Raw genomic sequence first — 24,360 nt, 5'->3', positions numbered from 1 at the left:
TTATTGGCTGTTCACCAACAGCCAATAAGATCAGAGATAAGGAAGACCGTAGATGTTAGCTTCTGCAGTAGAGGTATTTCCACTGTGCATATTAATGCATATTAGGGTATTTGGTATTTGAGCTATTAATAGGATGTTGTGAGCGATTTTAGAGGGGCTCTTGAGTATTTGCAGATTTTAGTTTTTCACGGGTGACGGTGGTTAGGGACAACAGAGGTATACCAAGGACTCACTGTATTTGTTGGAAACAGGTAACATAATGTATTCTGAATTGGAGCCTGGCATTCTGTGTGGTTGAAAACATATATCTTTGTTTGGGCATGATGATGATGTGTGCTTTATGCGCTTGTTTCTTGGATTAAAAAAAAGAGCACCAATATTAGAAACATAAAATAGTTTTATTTACGATTAGCACAAAAAAAAACTAAACAAAACAAAAAAACATTGTTTCTGCTTTACAGCAGGTTAAGACGTTCTTACTGCTGGGCAGCTTATATGTTTCCTCTGGTATTTAGGAAACTGGTCTTTGTTCATTAACTTCAAGTCTAATTTCCGGATTCCCTTCAAAACTCCAGAATGTTAATAAAAGTTCCAGTCTGGAGAAAGCGATCAAAATTCAAAAGATGACCTCCACTCTAAACCTGGTGGGGATATTCAGTTTAACTATATATGTTTGTAAATATAAGGTATATTTAAATTTGTTAGTGTTCATCATTGTGCTGTATTGACTTTAATGTTGTTCTACTGTGCTTTTACTGAGCAAGTAAAGAGACAAATAAATATGCATAGTTAAACTTAGGAATCTGTGACTTTGTTAAATTTTAGATGTATATTTAATAAGCACACATAAGAATGAGGGTGTTAATTGACACTTACAAAGCTGCTTTGTTATCTTCGGCGATATTGTACCCATTTCAATTTGATTTCCCCCTGACATCAAGATGACAATAAAGCGATAACAATGCAGCAAATTAAAGCAAGATGCATAACTTCCAAAACACGGAACCAGTAACTGAAATCTCATCATCTCCGTCGGCCTCCAGTTCCAATTACAGCCGGCTGATTATCAGAGCATGAGTCATCACTTTCCTCTCCCTGCCTCTAAACTCGTTAGTGGGCTGGAGACACAATTTCATCTAATGAGACGGTGGGGGGGAGTGAAATCAGGGCAAATGCTCATTGAGGACCAGGTTGGCTTTTTTTCCCCAACTTCATGATATTATAGATAGTTGGTTATGAACATGATTTAGTGAAGCAGCTGAACAGGTTTTGGTGGCTTCTTTCTCACATCTAATTTACCAGTTTGCACAGTCATATGATAATTGTGCATTGATAACAATAAGGTGGATAGGATGATTTTGTTTTGTTTTGTTTTTTTACCTTCAAGCTATTTTTTTTTTTTTTTGGAAAAGTGGGACAAAACATACATTCTGATGACACAGAATATATTTTCAAAGTCTTTTTTTTTCTATAGCAGCTGAAATGTCAAATATACCAGAAACCAGAAAGATTCTAAATACTAAGTGAAGTACTTTTTTTTTAAGTGCTTTGAGGAGAGTGAGATATCCCATCAATGGTAACAAAGAGCCGACAAACACAATACCTCACCTTTTAAAAGCTTTTGTTTGGACGCACTTTGAAGGCTGAAATGCCTTTGTGTAAACACAACGGTACATATCGAGTTCATTTTGAATGACAGTAAAGGTCAGATAAACTCCCCTTTCCCCCCCAGGTTTAGTTTTTGTGAGCTCATAAACTCACACAGACAAGCTGGGGTAGGACTAATTCTCCTCGGGGCCCTGCGGCCTTCTAAAGCAGAACACAGCGGAGGCTTTTTGGATCCCGTCTCTGGATGTGCAAAAGGACAAAAGCTGTCACTCTTGGGGTTTCAGCAGGAAGGGCGTGAGGATCCAAACAACCTTTTCATCCCTTTAATTTGGCCTCCAACAAAAGCACCACAGAGCCACTCACAAAGGCGGGGTTAGATTAGGGCTGAAATGCTGAAACCACACCTTAGCGAGCGATCTCTTCTCCGATTACAGACGGAGGTGGCATCCTCTGGACAACCAGCAGCTCAGAGGCAAAGGAGCTGATATGAGAAAAGGTGGCGTCGTTTCCGACTGCAGACCACTGCGAAACCTTTCCAGACCAGGTCCAGTGGAGCAAACAGAACAGAGTCCTGTGCTGGATATAGTAGAATAATCCTTTATATGGGCAAAGTGGGGTCATTTCAGTGTTTCATCAGCAAAAGTTACAAATGAATGTAAAGTAAGCAAAAATAATAAAAAACAAAGTAAAAAAGAAAATGCAGTTGAAATACAAGGTAACAAAACCTGTACAGTTATAAATGAAAAAGAAGAGGCAGGACCTAGAAGAATCAGTAAGTGTTTGGACTTTTACTTTTGTTTATGTTCCATTCTAATAATTTTTACTTTATTTTGTTTCCTGTTTTTTTGTGTTTGAGGTTTTTGTATCAGGTTCAGGTTTCTTCCCTCTGTTCACCTCACCCTCTCACCCTCAGCCTGCCATTCTGCTCCTCTTCCCAGCTGCTTCTCATCCTCCCCACCCCCCATTCACCTCCACCTGCTCCCTTCCCTAGCTGCATCTACTCACCTGCCATTAGCTCTTCTGGTCACTTCCACCTCTAACTCAGTATTTAAGAACCTCCAGGTTGTATTAGTCCTCTCTGGTTCGTCCATCCATTTTTGCTGTTCTGACAATGTCCCATTCCTAGCCCCAAATCTGAGTCTTCCTGCAGTCTGTAAGTTTACTTTGTTTATTATTTATTAAACATTCCCTTTCCTACAAATCTCTCTACACTTGGGTTCTTCCTTTGCGGAGGTGAGAATGCGCAATCAAACTCTGATGTGGACCAAAAAAGTTTCCATCAGTGGTTCTTAACGCAGCGCCACCGCAGGTGAGCAGGGTAAACGGGTTGCTCAGAGAGTTTGGTCAGGTTCTTCAAATGCCTTTTTATGTCCAAAACACATCATACCTGAGAGTACTACTCTGAAATTTCAAAAGCTGTGATGATGTTCCTATTATTAGGTCTTTAGAAGGAGAACAGAAAATAACTGATGACTCACACACCGGCCAGGAACAGGCAGCCTTCAGACGGCATGAATGGAAAATGGACAATAAAGTATCAATAAAGTGTAGTTGAGGAGAGTCAGAAGTGGATTCTAATAATAATTCAGAAGGTGAACGCAGCACAAACACCCGGCCGCCTGCTTGTGATGCAATCTCTTACATTACAGGACCCACACTTACATTACAAGACTGGTTGATAAGGTGGGCTTTGGACTGAGTCAGAGCAAGAAATCCTGGTTAGCCTTCAGTTCAGGGTGAACATCCTATATCTGGTAGAACCCAGTTTTAGCCAACTCTGTGTGGGTGTGTCAGGGTGTGTGTGTGGGGGGGGGGGGGGGGGGGGGGTGCCAGGTGAACAGAAAGATCCAGGAGGTCTGGGCCGGGCACGCGGCCTCAGAAAAGTTTAAACAGGAAACATGAACGTTGAAGACACTGTGTTCCTTTCTGAGGAGAAAGGGAAGCAGCAGGCAGCAGATCAGCAAGCAGGAGAAAGGAAAGTGGGGGAGGATGGAGAGAAGCGAAGTAAGAAAGTACTGAAGGAATTAAATTCCTTTGACATTGAATCGAAACCTCGCCGTTATGGATGACACCCCAACGCTACCGTTAGAAAGCGGGATTCCGGAGACAAAATTTAACGTTGCCAACACCGACTCCAACATGGACTTCAAAAACTGGCTGAATTCCCAGGTGTTCATACTAGAAATCTGTCTGTAAAAGTTTTCATTTCTTGATGACGCCGTACGAGATGTCTCACCGAGGACCACCGGTGGGACGTCTCTTTGTCTGCTGGACAGTAGAAGCTGCCAGATTCCTTAAACGGTGATCTGAGAGGATTGGTTTGGCTGTGGACTCTCTCAGTTTCAGATCTGCTGTGTAACAACTCAAACGCAAATCTTCTGTTTCAATTTAAGGCTCGTAAGTCAAGTGCTCCAACCTTACTCGGGGTATTATTTGAACAAATTTGAACATAAGAATGGCGATGAAAATATCCCAATAGTTGTGTGTCACGACTTGTTTTTGCTGCTTTGTTTCTCTTGTCTGGCCTCTGAATTACTGTTTACATTGTACATCCAGCTGAGTCACAGTTCACTCCTAACACCAGAGAAAGCAGACACTGGTATTTCACCGGCAGACGCATGCTGGCTCAGACCATTGTTGTTGCTCTCCTTTTTGTTGTCGCGTTGCTCTGCTCTGTTCTTTTTCGCTTTCATACCCGTTGAAGGAAGGCGTGGAGGTAGAACGTGTGAGAGAATTTTTTTCACTTTTGTTTTTGAAGAACCTGTAAAATGCTGCCAGGACCATTTTAAATCACAGAAAGCATTTGCCTCCAAACAGATTGATGCTTTTCACTTAAATGGTTTGCGTTATTCCACAATTTTGAATATCAAAGATAATCATAGCAAATGATGTATTTGTTTATTAAATTAAGATGATGTCCAAAGCAACCAATCACAAATCTCGTAAGGCTGCTTTCAGTTTCTTCCAGGCTGGACTATTTCAGACCTTCAGGATAAAGAAATCTCTTAAACAGAACCTGGCAACATGATAGCTTAAACGGTGGGACAAAGCAACGGATCAAATCTCGATATAAAAATATTCAGCAATGGATGTGAAAGAAGACGTATCCCGCCTCCTACTTCTGGAGCGGTATCCGGTCCGCGTGGCATTCATACCGACTGAGCCGAAGTGGAACAGAGTTCGCTTCTTTGGTCCATAACAGAGTTTGATTGTGCGTTCACACCCCCACCCAAACAGGGCTGGTGGGAATGCAGCACCCTTAACATCAGTGCTTATGGTATCCAAACAGAACAGAAAAAAGTCTCATTTGCCAGACACAAGAAGACTTTTGGAGAAAATATTCTGTGGACCGAAGAGAGAAAAGTGGAAGTCTTTGGACGGTGTGTATCCCGTGACATCTGGCATAAAACGGACAGCAGTGTGAGGATCTGGGGTTGCTTTGCTCATTCAGAAACCTGGATATCTTGTCATAATTAAAGAAACCAAAAATTCTTTCTACCAGAAAATCCTGAAGCAGATTGTCAGGCCGTACGTTTACCACTGGCAGCTTAAGATTTGGCTCCAAAAACAAAACGAAGGTTCTGACTTTAGTCTAAGTGCAAATATAACATGAAAGACTCAGTAGCTACGCTTCCATATGATTGTCATGCGAATTTTGAGCAATAATAATAATAAATAGGAAGTAGAGGTTGCAAGCTAGCATGGACCACTCATCTAAAAAATATGGAGAGTCCTCCCCTCTGAGATGGAGGCCTGGATTGGATTTTTCCAAGTTTGGTGGTTCTGGTGAGACAGAGACCCACAGGAGGATGGGAAAGTTTGCTACATCAGAATACGTTCCCATCATGTTTCCCTCTCCTCATTAGTGCATTAACTTTTTTGTTAATGCACTAATTTTTTTTGGAATCACCAAAAAAAATGTTTAGTTTTTTTTTTTTTTTTGCAAAATTGCAAAGGTTATTTAGGAACCTTGATGGAAATGGAAACATTTTCATCAACCTCTGCTAATGCGAAGCGTCAAAATGTGCATAAACATGGTTGGAAACACGTTGTTTGCCAGTTAATTTCTTCGGGGGAGAGCTAATTACATTCTCACTTGGGATAAGTTGGTATTTACAGCTTTTCCCTCCTAAAAAAACAACTTTTTAATAACTTTGCTGTCTGATAATAAAATGTGTTTAACAACGCAAGACGTTTAAGTCTGATGAAAAAAACAAGCAAAGACCAAAGGAATCTGTGAGGGGGCAAAAATACAGTTTCACAGCACTTTACATACATGTACCGAAGCCAAAGATGGAGGATCCTAATTGGTTAAACGTTTCTTATTTCCTCTGCTCACTTTCCGCTGCTGAGTCAATAAAGTGAGAATCAGTAAAGTGCCAACAGAAGCCACACTGGGGCTAATACACTCTGCTCTGTGTTAGTGCAGAGCAGCAATGCAGGAGTCCAGGTCAGAGCAGAACCAAACACCCTGCAGGTATGAAGCCGACGATTAGAGATGATCTCCAAGAAGTGAAAAAAGAAACCACTGGCGCCACATGGTAGTGCTGTCTGAGGTCAGCGCAGTGACAAAAGGCTCATTAATGAGGGCTGTTTAACACTAACGGTGCTACGTTTTTCCCAACAGGCAGTTAAATTTCCAAAAGTGTTGCAATTGCCTTTAGTGTTGTGTTCTCTGAGGCGCTAAAAGCATCTTCAGTGGAATCCGTGACCCACAGCAGCAAATGCAAACCTAGAGCTCGGAGCTCTCCCTCCAACACCGGCGCTAAACAACAAGTAAATCAGCTTCGGTTTCCCTCCCTGCTACATTGTTCACAAAGCGGGAGAGTAATTTACTGCCTGAATCCACATGTTTGCAGACTGAGGACAAAACAAATTCATTAGCATCTGTAGGCTTCCATTAAAGGTCTATGTTTAGAGGAGGGCGGCTTGTTGTTGAAGAGATCACTGGGGCTACATGTAGCATCAAGTGTCAGAAACGGTCACTTTCAAACTGCTGGGTTCCACTTTTCTATGTGAAATAGAGGAAAGGGAGTCTAAGGGAAGAGTTAGGCTGCATGTTCTGCAAATAATAGTTTATTTAACACAACATCAAGTACTGTACAGCGTTGGTCTTTGTTTCATAACATTAGCTTAAACAGTAGCAGGGTTTCCCCCAGAAAGACTGCTGAGCCCGGCGGACGGGATTGTGTATGGTAGTCCGCCAGCTGTCCTCTGCGTTTTTGTGTTAAAAAGTGCTAAAAGTTAACAGAAAAGTAAAAAAACATAAAGAGGTAGTTATGTGATATTGGACACCAACTATAGTCTTAAAAAGGGCAAGCACAAAAAAATGCACAAAAACAAAAACAAAAAAAACAAGGGCCGATGCAGAGCTAAGGCTGTGCCAGAACACACATTAAGCGTGTGTGAGACATGAAGAATTATACACAGGAGATGGCCCTTACAGCATGCTAACATCCAGGCTAGCTAGCACGCTACATCACTTAGCCACAGCTCTGCTAACGTCAACGACGTTGGCCCAAGGGCTGAACGAGCAGCGTCCAACGTGTTTCGATCCTTTACTCATGACATGGCGCTTTATTTGGTGAAGTTGCTGACATGTAGACCGGTAGAGACAGGCGGTTGTTATAGAGTTCCGGTGATTAAAAAGAAGAGACACAACTTTGTGTTCAAGTAAAGACCATAACATGTCACCATGGCACTTTCAACCGTTACACCGAAGATACGACGCTTTAGCCTGGCAGGAGAAAGTAAAGACTAGCTTACAATGCACTGAGTCGGGTATTTAGTACTGCAGCTGTATTACAGTTGTAAACATTTGACTCCGAGGCTAATTTCCTTCATGATAGATATTTGCGATGCGGTGCAGCCAGACTGTAGATGTGATGAATTTGATACATTTCCTGCATTTCATTTGATGGCTAACCGGGAGATCAGGGATTCCCTCTGCGATAATGGCCGGCGAAGGAAAGGAGAAAGGAGGGGATGCATCAGCCAACAAAAACAGACAGTCGTGTTTTCTTCTTCTTCTTTCTGTGATGTTTGAGTTATGAAAATGTTTCTGCGTTAAGAATGATTTACCGGCCCTTCAAATTCAACATCGTCCACTGGGCGTTCTATTTGAAGGAAAATGGGCTGTTTACTACAGCAAGGGGTAAAGCTGGATCATCACCTTCCACTTCCTCCCTGCTTTCACTGTCTCCTGTCTGTATGCGACGATGAATTAAGGCAGACTGACAGGTTTTCTGGGGAAGGAACTCGACTCAATCAGGCTTTGATTGCAGAGAAAAGCTCCATCTCAAAATCTTGGAAGGACTCGACGTTTGACAACATTGGCTATGATGGCCATGTTTTACAGCCTCTCTTGCTCTGTAATTACGCTTTTGAGGACTGCACTGGAGTTGACCTCCTCTGACATTTTAACGGCCTCCTTCGGGGTGGAAGGAATCCAGAAGCAATGTTTTTTTGCCATCTGATTTCCACGCAGGAGCAATCTGTCTCTTCAGCTGCCAGGAAAACATGCGGACCGCGTTACGGCCGAGAAAACGTACGGAGCGCCAGCAGAGGCCGCGCTCCCTGGGCTTACGGAGGAACGCAGCTGAAAATGAGCTGTGGGAGTGAAGGCATGTACAGAGGGACGGTAAACAACCACCTACTCTAATAATGAGTACGTAAACGGCCGGGGTATGTGCTGATGGAAAAGGCACAACAACACCGGTAATTAAAATGAGGCAGATGAAAATATATGAGTTAACAAGCAACCATCAGCCCTCAAACTGTTGAGTTTACTAAAACTTTTATTTATTTATGTAGGCGATCTTGGAAGAGAAACAGATGTCAGCATGGACCTCCAATTTGAAGTTCCAAACATGTTGCATTTAAAGTACAATACTCTAGAGTTAGAATACTCTATGATGGCTTTTGCATAATATTTTTTTTTATACAAAAGTGTATAATCTGGCATTCCAGTGGTCCAGTGTCTGAGATGTTTCTAAGCCGTCATATTTGCCTTTCTGGAAAGACAAGCTAGAACAAACAACAGAAACAACAAACAAAATGAACTATGAAGATTCTGCAAACAAAATGATGCAGGCTTACCTGATTTTCCCACCCCCGCCTTGCCGAACACGGCCAGCTTCACCTCGGGGCTTTTGGCCATGACAGCAGCTGCGACCAGCAACGCTCAGCCGGCCGATCGGTGAGCTCAGACTTCAGCCAACCATCCTCTGATCCGGCAGCTGAGGAGACAGGTCGATGAGAAGAATGACAGCTTGAACGACTCCATTACAGAACCAACAGATCCATTATGGACCAAACGCACTTTTGACTTTTCCCTGTCAAAAATGATTGTGATTCTTAAATTTTAGTTCCTTGACAGCATAGTGACGCTGTAATTTGATTAGTGAGAGTGAAGTAAGTGAGTGCTTTGTTCACTTTTCAACGATTGACCAATTCCTTGATGAGTCAGGCCGACTTTGAGGCGTCTGAATACAGCAGCGTTTTGAGAAAATGGTTTCTAGGAGACGGATTTGATTGGCCAATTGTCCTTTGTGTTTCCAGCAAAGAGATGATTGTTGCTTTTTATTCTGAAGTTTGGCAAAAAATTAGGGTGAAATCACCTTTAGTCGTTTAGGTAAAAAAAAGATTTCAGTACTCTGCGTGAAACGGAGAGACATTCTTCTATTTTAAACCCCCATAAAGCAACACTGGACACATTCTTTATGTTGTTCTGGCAAAAAATATCAGTTCTTTGTTTTTTCCTAATTTTTCCTCCAATCCTTCCCCACTTATGGTCAATTATCACAACTGTGTGTTTGATCAAACTCTCCTTTACACTCTAAGCAACAAGCATTTTGTAACTTTATTCAGCCCCTGCCGGACTTTATAATTGTTTTAGGGGCTTTTTTGTCTTCCAAATCCCTAATTTTGTGGCGCTACTATAAAAATATTTGCAAGGAAATTTGGGGAAAAGATGATTAAAAGTTTGGACAAACAAATTTATATTCTTGAAAGAATTTATGCAGCTAAAATTTTGATTCGACTGATTATGGATTATAACTTTACTTCAAGTAGGTTGAGACAGCAGCATAGAAGAAATACAAAATACTGCCACCTGCAGGTGGGAGGCAGCGTGACTTAAATCCAATGTTTTTGATTATACTCTTGGGAAATTTGCATGAATTTACACAATGGTGCAATCACAAAAGACTGAAGGAAACTGTTTATTCATCCATTTTCTTTTTAACGCACTTCCTCTGTTGGGAAGCTGGAGTTTTGGTTTCTGTGGGGCTGCTTTTCTTGTCTCTAGTTATCCACTAGATGGAGCCAGGAAGCTGTGTTGTCCAGAGGGCGGTCTCAGGTGTTCAGCCATCACACCTGCAGCCTATCTGTCATCAGCCAGTGTTTAAGAGAAGCCTGTCACCAGTCCTTCGATGCCTGAGTGTTGCCGTTCATGGTACTCTGTGCCCCTCAGTGTGTGCTCTTGCTGAGTTTTCTAAGTGTTTTACTCAAGCCTCCCTTGTGTTTTCCTTGTAGGTTCTCAGCGGCTGTTACCTTTGTGCCTTATGAGTTTTATCGTTTCACCTCCAAGATTCTTCATAAAGAAACCCCTGGTTCATAAATCCCTATGACTGGTTCTTCTGGCTGATCAAGTCTGTGCTACAACCTGTCCGCCCTCCAATGAAGTGCAACTAACAAACCCTCATCGCCGCCCATTCTCTCTGGATCTCCTGGCTTCAGTTCCAACCCCACCTGGACCCGGCACTCACCCTAGAAACCAAGTTCCAGCACCAGCAGAATACCTCCCCCTGGTGGATCAGTTCCATTTCACTAGTAAGGTCTCCTATTATTCTCTTTTTCACCTTCAGTACAACTTACTCACCTCTCATCTACTCCATCCTCAGAATCCAGATCTCCAGCTGTCCCATACCCCGGGCAAAGAAGATACATTCAAACTCTTTTTACAATAAACTTTATTTAACTGACACTCTCTGTATCCTGAAGTGTATTCTGCATGTGGGTCAAAAGATTAGCCTCAAATTATGACAGAACACTCAGGCCATGAATCAGACCCCACAGATGCACTTAGGATGACCCTGGCACAACAAGATAACCTCATTCAATCCCATGATTGTACGCTAAGAACTCTCTGTGATCAACAAGGGTTAACTAATCAACGATTGGATCATTTGACTAATCTATTACAAGAAGGTCTTCAACAGACTTCCGCTCCATTTCCCGTGTCCTCGCCAGCCAACTCCAACCCACCGGGCATCAGTCCTCCTACTCCGGATAAATTCCCAGGTGATGTAAAACGTGGTGGTGGCTTTTTGTTACAATGTTCTTTGGTTTTTAATCACTCCCCTCAGAGCTTCTCTCATGACAGTGTTAAGATTTCCTATGTAATATCACTTTTATCTGGAAGAGCTCTTGAGTGGGCTGAAGCACGATTTAAAAACCCCTCTGACTTTCGCTGTTCTTTTGACGAATTTTTGGCTGAGTTTAAACTAATATTTTGTCAAGAATCTGATCTCAATGCCAATTCAAGAAAGTTATGGACAATCAGACAAGGACAAAGATCTGTAGCTGATTTTGCAGTTGATTTCAGAATCAGAGCTGCTGCTTCAGGCTGGAATGACCCAGCAGTTAAAAGCGCATTTTTTCATGCCCTTAATGATTCTCTTAAAGACAAACTTGCTACCCTAGATGAACCTAGAACTCTTAATGAACTAATTTCCCTTGCCATCCGCCTAGATAACCGACTAAGAGACAGCAATAAAGAAGAACTGAACAGAGGGTCCACCGTGAAGTCATTACCATCACCTCCTGTCCCCAGTTCTCATCTCACCTCTTCTTCACAGAGCCAACCAGGACCCATACACATCGGTCGGACCCGTTTAACACCTGAGGAACGACAAAAAAGAATGGACTCTAACCTCTGTCTCTACTGCGGGTCCCTGGGTCATTACATAGCCGCCTGTCCAGTTCGGCCAATGAATCTGGGCCCGTCAGCAGACTCAGGAAGGCTGGCGGGTCATCTAAAAGAAAGACAAAAGACTTCTCCTCAACTCCTACTTCCAGCTACATTATTTTTCAACAATGATTCTCTGAACTTGTCTGTCTTGATTGATTCAGGGTGTGAACGTAATCTCATTGATGCTGTTTTCGTTCAACAGTCCTCCATTGAAACAGTTCCATTGCCATCTCCTCTCCATGTTACCGCTCTGGATGGAAGGGCCCTACCTCGGATAACTCACATGACCAGACCACTGCAGTTACTCATCTCCGGTAACCATTTTGAACAGACCTCATTCTACATATTTCCCACCTTCAATTCACCCATAGTTCTAGGATTTGACTGGTTACAGAAGCACAACCCTCATATCAACTGGTCAGAGTTACATATTGAATCTTGGTCATATGAATGTCACTCATCTTGTCTCCGGTCCGCAGTTCCCCAAAGTTCATCTCCAGCATCTTCACAGGAGGCGGACCCTCCCGACCTGTCACTCGTTCCATCTGATTATCATGATTTAGCTCAAGTGTTCAGCAAAAGTAAAGCCCTCTCACTACCTCCTCACCGCCCATATGACTGTGCCATAGACCTTCTTCCTGGAGCCCCATTGCCATCTAGCCGACTGTACAACATCTCTCGTCCCGAACGAGCAGCCATGGAAACATACATCAACGATTCATTAGCCGCAGGTATCATTCGCCCCTCTTCATCTCCTCTAGGCGCAGGGTTCTTTTTTGTCGGAAAGAAAGATGGTTCATTACGCCCGTGCATCGATTATAGGGGGTTAAATCAAATAACTGTTAAGAACAAGTATCCATTACCCCTCATTTCTTCAGCCCTAGAACCAGTTCACGGCGCCACAATTTTTTCTAAGCTCGACCTCCGCAATGCTTATCATTTGCTCCGTATCCACCAGGGGGATGAATGGAAGACCGCTTTTAAAACACCCATAGGACACTTCGAGTATTTAGTCATGCCTTTTGGCCTTTCCAACGCGCCAGCATTTTTTCAAGCCTTAGTAAATGATATGCTCCGAGATTTCCTGAACTTATTCGTGTTTGTATATCTGGACGACATTCTCATTTATTCCAAAACCATATCAGAACATAAGGAACATGTCCGCATGGTGCTCCAACGCCTCCTTGAGAACAGATTATATGTTAAGGCTGAGAAGTGCGAATTCCACAAACCATCTGTTTCATTCTTGGGTTTCATTCTGGAGGGTGGACAGGTAGCACCAACACCCGAAAAGATTAAAGCAGTTCTAGATTGGCCCACTCCTCAGACACGCAAACAGCTTCAAAGATTTCTAGGTTTTGCCAATTTTTATAGACGATTCATCCGCAACTACAGTCAAACAGCTCTACCCCTGACAGCACTCACCTCCTCCAAAATATCTTTTAACTGGACCCCAGAAGCTGAAGCAGCTTTCCTCAGTCTCAAGAACCTGTTCGCCAATGCCCCAGTTCTTATCCAGCCCGACCCCAGCAAACAATTCATTGTGGAGGTGGATGCTTCTGAGACTGGGGTCGGCGCTGTGCTTTCCCAACAGTCAGACTCTGATAACAGAACTCACCCCTGTGCCTTCTTTTCCCGTAGACTCTCACCTGCAGAACGGAACTACGATGTTGGTGACCGAGAACTGTTGGCCATCAAGCTTGCCTTGGAGGAGTGGCGGCACTGGTTGGAGGGTGCAGAACATCCTGTACTGGTCTGGACTGATCACAAGAACCTGTCATACCTCCAGTCAGCCAAACGACTTAACCCCCGTCAGTCCCGCTGGTCTTTGTTTTTCTCTCGGTTTAACCTGTCAATTTCATATCGCCCAGGTTCCAGGAACATCAAGCCTGATGCGCTCTCCCGGATTTATGCTCCTGACGACTCAAATAAGACCCCAGCCCCCATACTACCGCCTAGCTGCACCGTGGCCACTGTTACATGGGACATTGAAAGCATCATTCGTCAAGCCCAACAGTCTGAACCTGATCCCGGCACCGGACCCACTAACAAGACTTATGTACCAACCACAGCCAGAGCCAAACTCATTCATTGGATTCATTCGGCCAAATTTTCAGCCCATCCAGGAATCAGTCGTACCATAGCACTCATCAACCGTCGATTCTGGTGGCCTTCTGTACATAATGATGTCAAGGAATACGTCCTCGCCTGTTCCACTTGTGCCCGTAATAAGTCATCTCACCGACCTCCATCCGGCTTTCTTCAACCTCTCTCCATCCCCAAGCGCCCGTGGTCCCATATTTCCATTGATTTTGTAACTGGACTTCCGCCATCTAGAGGTATGACCACCATCTTTACTATAATAGACCGCTTCTCTAAATCATGTCATCTCATTCCCCTCAGAAAACTTCCCACAGCTTTTCAAACTGCTCAGCTCCTGATAAAACATGTCTTTCGCCTGCATGGAATTCCCCAGGAGATCTTGTCTGATCGCGGTCCTCAGTTTACTTCTCAGGTTTGGAAACACTTCTGCTCTGCTCTAGATGCCAAGGTCACCTTAACATCCGGCTATCATCCCCAATCCAACGGTCAGACTGAGAGACTGAACCAAGAACTTGAGTCAACCCTCAGGTGTTTCACATCCACCAATCCATCTGACTGGAATAAGTTTCTACCCTGGGTGGAGTATGCTCACAACATTCATGTTTCTGCTGCCACTGGTTTTTCTCCATTTGAGGTCTCTCTGGGATATCAACCCCCACTATTTCCATCCGATGAGAAAGACATCTCCGTTTCTTCTGTTCAACACCACATCCGCCGCTGTAAAGACATCTGGAACAAGACCGTCATCGCACTCAACCGCACAGCCGAACAGAACCGACGCTTTGCAGACCGCAAAAGGATCCCCGCTCCCCACTACACACCTGGACAGAAGGTTTGGCTCTCGGCTCGAGATATTTCTCTTAAATCTATGTGTAAGAAACTTTCCCCCAGATTCATTGGCCCGTATGAGATCGAATCAGTCATCGGCCCCACTGCAGTCCGTCTCCGTCTTCCGTCCACTTTACGCATCCATCCCACGTTTCATGTGTCCCAAGTCAAACCTGTCCAGACCAGTGCATTGTGCCCTCCTTCCGTGCCCCCGCCCCCCGCCCGGGACATTGATGGGCACCCGGCTTTCACTGTTCGCCGGGTCGTGGACTCCCGTCGGCGGGGTCGTGGGTGGCAGTACCTCGTTGACTGGGAGGGCTACGGCCCGGAGGAACGGTCCTGGGTGCCCGGTTCTTTCATTTTAGACCCTGGACTCATCTCTGACTACCGTGCCTCACTTCCTTCTGGCTCTTTTGGGCCGCCAGGTGGCGGCCGTTGAGGGGGGGGTACTGTTGGGAAGCTGGAGTTTTGGTTTCTGTGGGGCTGCTTTTCTTGTCTCTAGTTATCCACTAGATGGAGCCAGGAAGCTGTGTTGTCCAGAGGGCGGTCTCAGGTGTTCAGCCATCACACCTGCAGCCTATCTGTCATCAGCCAGTGTTTAAGAGAAGCCTGTCACCAGTCCTTCGATGCCTGAGTGTTGCCGTTCATGGTACTCTGTGCCCCTCAGTGTGTGCTCTTGCTGAGTTTTCTAAGTGTTTTACTCAAGCCTCCCTTGTGTTTTCCTTGTAGGTTCTCAGCGGCTGTTACCTTTGTGCCTTATGAGTTTTATCGTTTCACCTCCAAGATTCTTCATAAAGAAACCCCTGGTTCATAAATCCCTACGACTGGTTCTTCTGGCTGATCAAGTCTGTGCTACAACCTGTCCGCCCTCCAATGAAGTGCAACTAACAAACCCTCATCGCCGCCCATTCTCTCTGGATCTCCTGGCTTCAGTTCCAACCCCACCTGGACCCGGCACTCACCCTAGAAACCAAGTTCCAGCACCAGCAGAATACCTCCCCCTGGTGGATCAGTTCCATTTCACTAGTAAGGTCTCCTATTATTCTCTTTTTCACCTTCAGTACAACTTACTCACCTCTCATCTACTCCATCCTCAGAATCCAGATCTCCAGCTGTCCCATACCCCGGGCAAAGAAGATACATTCAAACTCTTTTTACAATAAACTTTATTTAACTGACACTCTCTGTATCCTGAAGTGTATTCTGCATGTGGGTCAAAAGATTAGCCTCAAATTATGACATCCTCCCTTATCATTGGATGACACTTTAACACGTTCCAAGATTTAAGTTGAGCTTCGCAGAGAAACTGCGTCTTTCCTCCACGATCGGAGGTAGAAGCCACAAGCCTCATGATATGAAGAAACGCTGACGGAGTTTAAATTGCCTTTTGAGAAGGAAAACACGAGAGCAGCCTGTTTAAACAACTAAGCACCCGTCTGTTTGATGAGAAAACAAGCTGCTGTGAAGTTTTCTCCCCAGATGATTAAATCAGAACCTCTTTCCTCAAACCAGTCTATCTTTCCTCCTGTTTTCTTCTCCAGTTGTTTTTGTTTTACAAGAAAACAAACACTGATTGCAGTCTGATTAAAAATTGATACTCCAGAGGAAAACTAACAAGCCTTTCAGATAAAGTCACTTCGCCCAGACAATAGGTCAAGTCCAGGTGTTGCTGGTACCAATTAGAGCACATGCAGTTGGCAGTCCTCTGATCAAACAACCAAACTGAATCCCTCTGCTAATAGAGGCTCAATAAAACCTAGAATGGTTCAATAGTTGCAGATTAAAGCGACCTTTACAATGTGGTCTAATTCAGAAATGACACCAGCAAATGGAACATAATTCCAAATCACAGATCATGTTCTAAAATTCTCACTTGATGTTTCACCCGTTTTACGTTTTGTTGAAGACTACATATAAAAATGTTTCAGACTCCATCAATAATTAGATAAACGTTTCAAATCAGTGCAGCGTTTGCAGAATGACGCTCTGTTAAAACTAACCCGGCTCCATTTCAAAACAAGCCAACGCTCTGCGTGTTTCTTCGGATAACATTTAAGCGGTCGCATTAGTACACACAGCGCTGACATAAAAGCCACAAACCAAGAGTGTCCCTGCTGTTTTCCAGGCCTGGTGGGGTTCCTGACGTACGGAGGAGACGTACCGTAACACTGCTGTGTAAACCCTGGGAACAGGGCCAGTCCAAAGCTGCTTGGGGCCCGAAGCACCATCTGGTTTTTTGGGATCCACTTCCAGCTTTGAGCATCGACCGCAGCACCACTGACAGAATGACATCTTATACCTGCTGCAAATGTCTTCAAATCTTTAACTATTCCACATTTCCTAAAAAAAAAAAACCAAAAAACGACGACTTGCCCTACTTTCTGAATAATTCAGCAAATATTTATCTAGCCACTCGAGGGCACTTATAGAGCAATGATGTTTCACTCAGTTACTTGATTATTAATTATAAAACAAAAATAATGGGCAGAATGGACTGGTTAGCACTGAACTCCACACCCTTGATCCCAATACACATGTACTATTCGGAACGGAAGTGCATAAAAAAAACGACACACACTTCAAGGACTCGATGGTTCACAAAAACTCCATTTGCTTTGTCACGTCCAGATCCACCAAGCGTGCTTTTCAACATGACCACATATAGGAAAGACATACCAGAGGTAAGACGTGCTTCGAATTCAACAGAAAATGAAGTAATATGACATTATCCTGATTTTTGCTTTAATCCACATAAACCTAACATTTATCTGCTATTTATTCAACTCAAAAAGTGAATTAGCGAACGCCTGCTGTGTGGGTAAGACTGAACATAGTGGGAGTTCTTAGTTTTGATCGCTTTAACAAATGATTTTAATTTATTTATTTATTTCAACATTTAGGCAATTAGAGCCAATTGAGGAGAAAACTGAAGGATTCAGATCTTAGGCTGCTAATCGGTGCAGCCAAACTGAAAAAGGGACAAAATACGTTTGCGATTGCCAATCCAAACGGCCTAAATAAAGTAACATTTCTCAACGCCAGACTGCTGTGTTTATCTCTGGAGTGAGTTTTAAGTCGTCTATTTCAACAGAATTTAAACAAATCAGTAAAAGTAGCCTACAATGTGAACAGTTTGTTGTTCGTTACCGAAGCATAAAAAGCAGCGATCACTGCCCACCGTAAATAATGAATTATGGATTTATTCTGAATGAAATTATAATGCCAGGAAGCAGCGAGCGAGCAGTTCAAAGTCTAATCATGTCGTGTACAACAGCAAAACACACACACACACACACACACAAAAAGATGGCAGGAGACAGAAAATTTCTCAACTAACAAAAATCTCATGACATCAATTGCTGTTGGGAAAAATAAAGCCGAGTTCTTACCCATTACAGCCTTGGCCGAATGAGATGAAGTAAATTAACGACAGCAAACTTCAGTCAAACTCCAGCATCTCTGCCCAGAAGAAGTGAACCTTTGAAATATGTTTGGGTGAATGTCGCTGCCAAGAAATCTGTTCTTCAAACCGGCTGAAGTTATGAAGTGGCAAGTTTCCAGTTTTTGGTTGGTTGTTTTTTTTCCCCTCCTGCTTCACAAACACACACAGTGCATCAACCTCCACATGCCTTGATTATGGTGTCATTTGTCCGTCATCTGTAGCCATATGAAAACATAAGGAGAGCCTCTACAAGCAGCTGCATGTGGTTATGACGTATGCAGCAATCCACTGATCTCCATATACGGATTGGTTGAAAATGTGCTATAAGTCTGTTTTTTGTTGTTGTTTTTTCACATATGTGGACATTTGACATCATTTTGATAGAGTTTTTTGGGGTTTTTTTGTTTAGCGCTTTTTCTCACCTTGAAATTGCTTAGCACAGTTAGCTTCCCCTGAATGGATTGTGTCTGAACAAATTCTAGCGCGTTAATTCACTGTGCTGCTTTGCACGTTTTCAGTTGAGTAACATTTGACATCTGTGCTGAAGAAACAAGAAACACACAGGAACTAAATAAAACACGGACAGCGGAGAACAAGACATAAACATGACGACAATGTGGCAAGACATCAAATTATAATTTCAAAATGAAATTGGTGCTCAAGTGTTGCCAGGGCAGATATCTGAATTGGAGTTAGCACTTTAGCAATAGCTTCCGCTACAAATTGTGTTGGTGTAGCACTGCAGCTTTAGCGGAACTAAAAAAATAAAAAAAAATTCAGTTAGCAATCAGCTATGTCACTGTACAAGGAACAGTCTACAAGTAGGAGTGTCCTGACCTTCTCCATAGCATGAAAATTCATTTTGCTGACAAGATTAATATTTCTTGTATATGTGCAGATTAATTACCTAGCGCAAAAAGATTAGACATCAATTTGTGAACGTTTCTTATTAAGAACTGAAAACTGTATTGAACGCTGTCTCAAGTTTTTCACACGCCAGCAAGGATGTCTCTTCCTCTACTGGGTTATGATGGCAAAGTAACAATGTAACCAGAACAAACGCCAATATTTAGTTCTGTTTCACTGCAAACCTCAGCACGACTTCTCTCCCAACGTCTCAAACACAAACAGTGTAGAGAAAACGTATTTCTGTCCACGCAGGGTTCTGGAACTTTTGCATCAAATGGCCAGTTTTCCTCTAATGACTTTTAAAGGCAACCAATGATCTTTTTGCTCTTATCTTTGGTTCCTGCTTTAGCTCTCCTGCATCCGGCCGCAACGAACCAGACGAAGTGCGTGGACTCTTGGCTCTCCAACGCTGCAGCAGGGAATCACCTTCGAGGAAAATAAGAGGAGCTGCACAAGCGGAGTCTCCCTACTCCATCATTTCTTCCTCACCATTTTCCATTTATGGCCTCCACCTGCTCCATCGAAGGAGAGACTGACGCTGACGTCACACCAGGATTTTCCTATCTTAGCTGTCGAGTCCAGATTCTGCTTAAAAGAGCAAAAAGTTTACAAAGAAAAGGGGGCGAAGAAAAATGAGACATTGTTGTAAACTCAGGTAGAGTCAAAACAACAACCATGTCCTTGCTGGAGCATTTTTTATTTATTTTTTTTGGAAACAGTGGTGTTTTTGTTTGCCACCCTTTGCGTGTCAGGGTGATCATTATCCACTTTATCGCAGCTCCATCCAGGCCGGGGGCGGACGCGCCAGGACAGGCTTTGTTGAGCTCAACTCTGCTCATGGAGTCAGGAGAATACATTTGGGATGGCAGAATCAAAAGTGTCGGGTTTCGGGCTAACAGGACGTGGCACGCAAATACACTTGTTTGCTTTTTTTTTTTTTTTTTTTTTTTCTCGCTACGCAACACATAAATATGGAGTGCAACAAAAAAAAAACTCTGGGGAGTCAAAGGTCTCCGGTGACGGCGAAAATTCAAACTCGCTTGCAGAATACGTCCAAATAATGTGAACGACAGCTCTGTTTCTTGTGACAGGAGACATGCTGAATTTGATTTATCCAAGTCTGATTACTTATCAGATAGGTCCGGTATGTTTAAGAGCGTCTCTTAAAGAGTCCTGTTGCCACCGGTGCAGAGCATGCCCCATGTCGGCAGGACGAGGGAGTGAGAGGAAGAACAGAATGGAATTCTGCAAGACGTGCAAAATGAACCTTTAAGATTGATTCTGGTTCTTCTGAGGAACCATTTATCAGGAGAAGAACAGTTGAGCCGTTCCATTCCTTCCAAACGCTATCTGATCGATGTTCAGATTTCTATCTCGTCCAAGAACTGGGCTTACTCCTCCATAAAGAGTGGGATCAAAGTGTCCGCAAAGAGCAAATCCAAGTACACTTTTATGATATGGTTTTTTTTTTGTTTTTTTTATGATGATGATGATGAAGAGCCATGTCACCAAGCCAGAGTCAAGATAATGTGCTTCCAAGATTGTGACGTTGAAAATCTAGTCCCATCATCAGGAAACTCTGAATGAGAAACTATGTCTGTTGTCAAGAAGCAAGTGAACAAACAGAAGTCAACAAACTGATCAACTCGATCTGTATCAGTAAGGTCCAGGTCCAGAGGTTTATATCTAATATGCCGGAGACAATCGCAGTTATGAACGCTGATAATATGAAGCGATGATCTTTCTGTTGGCCGCTCCTTGGTCCGTTCTGCATAGACATGAGTTCATTTTCTCAGATCCTGCTTGGGTAAAAGCTCACCTGAACGCTAGCCTGGAAAGTTCGGTTCGTTTGGGGATGTGTGAATGCACAACGGGTTTCTGATGTGGTCCAGCTACAGGCATCGGCTCAGTTGAAGGGAACTGCGGCGCAGTTCGGCGGCATGTTAAATGGATCGTGGCCTTTTGCTGAAGAAGAAAGAAAAATCCTTCTACCATTAAAATCTGACACCACTCCATTTTTGCTTACATTTTGTGAATACAAAAACTCTGGGTCTTTTTCAGAGGATTTCATGGCGCTTACTTAAGTGGTTCTTGGTGCAGTAATATGGTAAGATTTGCTGTGTGTTTTTTTTTTTTTTAATCCCATTCAAAGCAAAGAAATTAAGAAAACTGTGAAGAATAAAGGTATTTTAAGGCAAGCTTGGGCAGCCCACGAGTGTAGAGATTTGATTTTTTTTTTAAATCAAATACAACCTCTCAGTTATTTAAAAATATAGTCATTTATTCTACTGCATTTCAATTTGTCATATTTTATGTTATAAAATCATCTTAATATCCAATATATTCATCATGGCTTTGACTAAAATTATTGTCAAAAACTTTGGAGAGAAAAATGTTGATTTCAGAAAAATATATGTATAAAAAAAACTCCAAAACGTTTTATCCAGGATGTGCAATTTTGCTGTTTTTGCTCCACGTGGAACTGTGCTCCACGTCCAAATCGGCAAATAGGGCACGTGTGTATGTTTCCTTTCTCCTTTCTCCCCCCAATCTGAGTGCCCAGCTGGGTTTTGTCTCAGTTTTACTTTGAGAAATGAATCTGGGTGGTGGTGCTGTGGCTTTCAGAGATTACAGACCGTAGAGCTCCAAACCATGGGAGGAGATCTCCTGCACCACCGACTATAGAAAGACGGCAAACCACACGGCTGTCACCAAAATACACACAGGGAAGCGCAGGGCAGCAGGAGGAGAGTGAGCGGAGAAAGGCTTCCTACGTCTTAGAAAGGTTAAACTAAGTTTTCTTTTGTGACATTTGTAGCTTTGTAGCCTTCTCAGTGGAAGAACTAACCTACTACTTACTGCAAGTTAAAAAAGACAGTCTGAACCTAACAAGCTGAACTCAGTCTGAACCCGTCTCTGTGTTTGCTGGAAGTCGAAAACCGGCATCAATGTACTTATGTACCAGTATGATACTGTACACTTGTTTCTGAAAGCAATGTTTCAAAACCGCCAAAATACTTTTACTATGATTTGAGAGCAAAATGAAAAAAACAAAAAACAATAATTTCAGCTTGGATTGAGCTTAAAGACCTGAATGGCTTGAGGACAGTGTTTTAAAAGAACATCTGATACGTTTCAAGCTGCATCTTTGTTAAATAGCCAACAATTAGCTTGCTATTTTAGCAGGTAGCTTGTCTAAATAACTGGCTAATACAAGCTTCTTACACAAACAGCAAAAAAGTGTAATATTCTAAACAATGAGTGCTTGAAAGCTACTGATCAGATTAGTTGGGGTTTTTTTTCTAAGTTAGCGTTGTCTCAAAACAACAGAAGAAATCTGAGGTCACTTACAACCTTGATTCTCCATTGGGCTTTTTATACTCCTGGGTGGGGTGCCAGTTTATTTGGTCTCCAAAATACTGCTTACAGACTTCTCCTGACTTTATGCCTTCTGAACTTGTTTTCGAGTTGTGGAAGTTATTAGCTGCATTTTCATTGGCCATAAAATGGTATAAATTGGAAGTACACAAATAAATGTACTTAATGGAAATGTACACCAATTTTGGGTAGAATTCAGGTTTTTCAATAAAAAGGTTCGGTTTTCCAGTCGTATCAAATTGGTGCATTTCGCAAAACTGCAAGTGACAGTAACAATAAGATGCAGATGTTTCCTCGGGCTGAAATATAGATCTCATGTTTACACCTGTTCCTGCCAAGATTTTTGATGACTTGTTGCATAAACAAATTAACTCGCATGTGATTTTAAAAGCATTTCCTGTTTAATGAAAAGAAAAGACCGGAGAAACTGTGTTTTTCTTTTAACATGATCAGAATATAAAAAAATAAATAATTCACTCGTTTGTAATGGAAATGCAATTCAGTGAGGCTACAGTTCATGGTTCCAGGCGTTAAATTGTAATAATTATGATTTATACACTTTCAGCACATTGTTTTTTTTTCAAATACCAGGGATAGGAACTGAAGTTCCCATTGTCATCCCTTCCTTTTATTGATCTATTTTTTTGGCTGACATGAGTCCTAAGCTCCAACGACTGAACCCAGTCCAAATCGGTCTGTATCTTTCCTGAGACCGAACCAAGATCTTTTCTCGGGACTCGTCAGAGTTTGGCAGACACCTACCTGTGCAGTGGATGACTCCTAATCCCATTGAGGTCTGGCCCGTTATGTAACACTAGGGGACGCTCTTGAATGCCAATTAGTACATCCTGAAGTGGATCCAGGATGTACTAATATATATATATATATTTATATATATTTGCATCTTTTTTTTTGTCTTGGACTAGTCTGATTTCAGTAACCGGTACTGTAGTCCATAACTGTAATGTGCAAGAAAAACAATTACATGGGAAAAATTTTAACACAGACTCCCTGATACTTTGATTTCCTGCAATAAAACCCAGAGCCTTCAGTTAGAAACTAATAAACACTCGAACCTTTTTGCCTGAAAAAGTGATTTACTGCACAATTTAGAGTTTGCATACCCGAATTATACTAGATAGTTTCTTTCTCTGCTCTCGATGCAGTTTATTTCATCTGTCAGTTTTATTTTTAGCCAGATTTTATCATTAAATGTTAAGCTTTACCATAGAAACAGCTTTAGTCCGTTTTGCTTGGAGACGATCTTTGATCTCACAGAGAACATGCCATGACCTTCCTTTAAGGTTCCCCCTGCAGGTAAAATGTTAAACCTCCTCAGGTCCGCTCTGCTCCACACCTTAATAATGCGGCGCTGTCACATATGACACACCTCCATTATCCACCTTCAAGAAACAACAGACTCACCGGACTGGAGAAATAATCTCTGGATCTGGAGGGGATAAAATGTGTACTGTCGCAGGAGGGGAGGAACGGAGAGGAAAAGTTGGCTCCGTGGATGAAAGGGATGTTGGACCTTCTGAGATGGAGATCCGAACACGACGCGCAGCAGGATTAGGAAGGATGGAGACAGATTGGTGGACAGACGAGTGGATGGACGGTAGGACGCTGTCAGAGCAGACCGAGCCGCAGCTCTGGCAGAGATGAATGAATCCTGGAAACACCGGATAGGCGGAAATATACAGAGGGGGGAGCGGCAGGAGTCCCTGTCAGGAGTCCCCGTGACCGGGCGGCCGCCGCTGCTGCATGCAGCCGCATGTCGGTACTGAGGGGGCAGTGACATCTAGTGGCAGAACGATGTAACACACGCTCCTGCGCTGGAAAAGGGAGATTCCACACACTTTAGCTTTGACTCAAAGTCGTACGCGCTTAAGAGCCACAAAATCGCTCGTACTAAAATTGATAAAATTTCTTATTTTGTAACATAAGAAATAAATGTTATAAAATATACATATAAAATCTGATTGACTGAGATCTTGAAGGATTTTCCTTGTGTTTGTTACGATATCGATATGAACAATATCGTAAAACATTTTTTTAAAAATGCATCCAAAACATTAAAAAATGTCTTCCATAATTGTCATTTCAGGAAAGTTTGTTT

The 24,360-nt window shown here is 42.8% G+C and overlaps 1 protein-coding gene and 2 long non-coding RNA genes across 4 annotated transcripts in view; 2 read left to right on the top strand and 1 right to left on the bottom strand.

Annotated features, from left to right (window-relative positions):
• The window catches only part of rerg (RAS like estrogen regulated growth inhibitor), a 43,903-nt gene extending 19,814 nt beyond the window's left edge, over nucleotides 1-24,089 (bottom strand). Inside the window, exons 1-2 of one of the 2 annotated variants that reach the window (XM_023350576.1) lie at nucleotides 23,667-24,089; nucleotides 8,707-8,846 (exon numbers count right to left, since the gene is read on the bottom strand). In XM_023350576.1, the coding sequence (XP_023206344.1) occupies nucleotides 8,707-8,767 (61 nt within the window). In that variant the 5' untranslated portion in view covers nucleotides 8,768-8,846; nucleotides 23,667-24,089. Of the gene's footprint in view, nucleotides 1-8,706; nucleotides 8,847-11,543; nucleotides 12,040-23,666 lie in introns of those variants that run through there. The other variant, XM_023350577.1, reaches the window with a different exon arrangement.
• Nucleotides 9,872-10,594, top strand: LOC111611866. The gene is made up of 3 exons (XR_002754283.1): nucleotides 9,872-10,063; nucleotides 10,144-10,440; nucleotides 10,512-10,594. It is a non-coding gene; the product is annotated as an uncharacterized LOC111611866 (long non-coding RNA).
• On the top strand, nucleotides 14,803-15,692 carry LOC111611865. Its single transcript, XR_002754282.1, has 3 exons — nucleotides 14,803-15,161; nucleotides 15,242-15,538; nucleotides 15,610-15,692. It is a non-coding gene; the product is annotated as an uncharacterized LOC111611865 (long non-coding RNA).
• Nucleotides 24,090-24,360: the final 271 nt, after the last annotated feature.

This window comes from Xiphophorus maculatus, chromosome 17 (genome assembly GCF_002775205.1).
Source record: "Xiphophorus maculatus strain JP 163 A chromosome 17, X_maculatus-5.0-male, whole genome shotgun sequence".
Classification (NCBI taxonomy): domain Eukaryota; kingdom Metazoa; phylum Chordata; class Actinopteri; order Cyprinodontiformes; family Poeciliidae; genus Xiphophorus; species Xiphophorus maculatus.
Note: the sequence above shows the minus strand (reverse complement) of the source record. Positions and strands in the feature narration are given on the sequence as shown.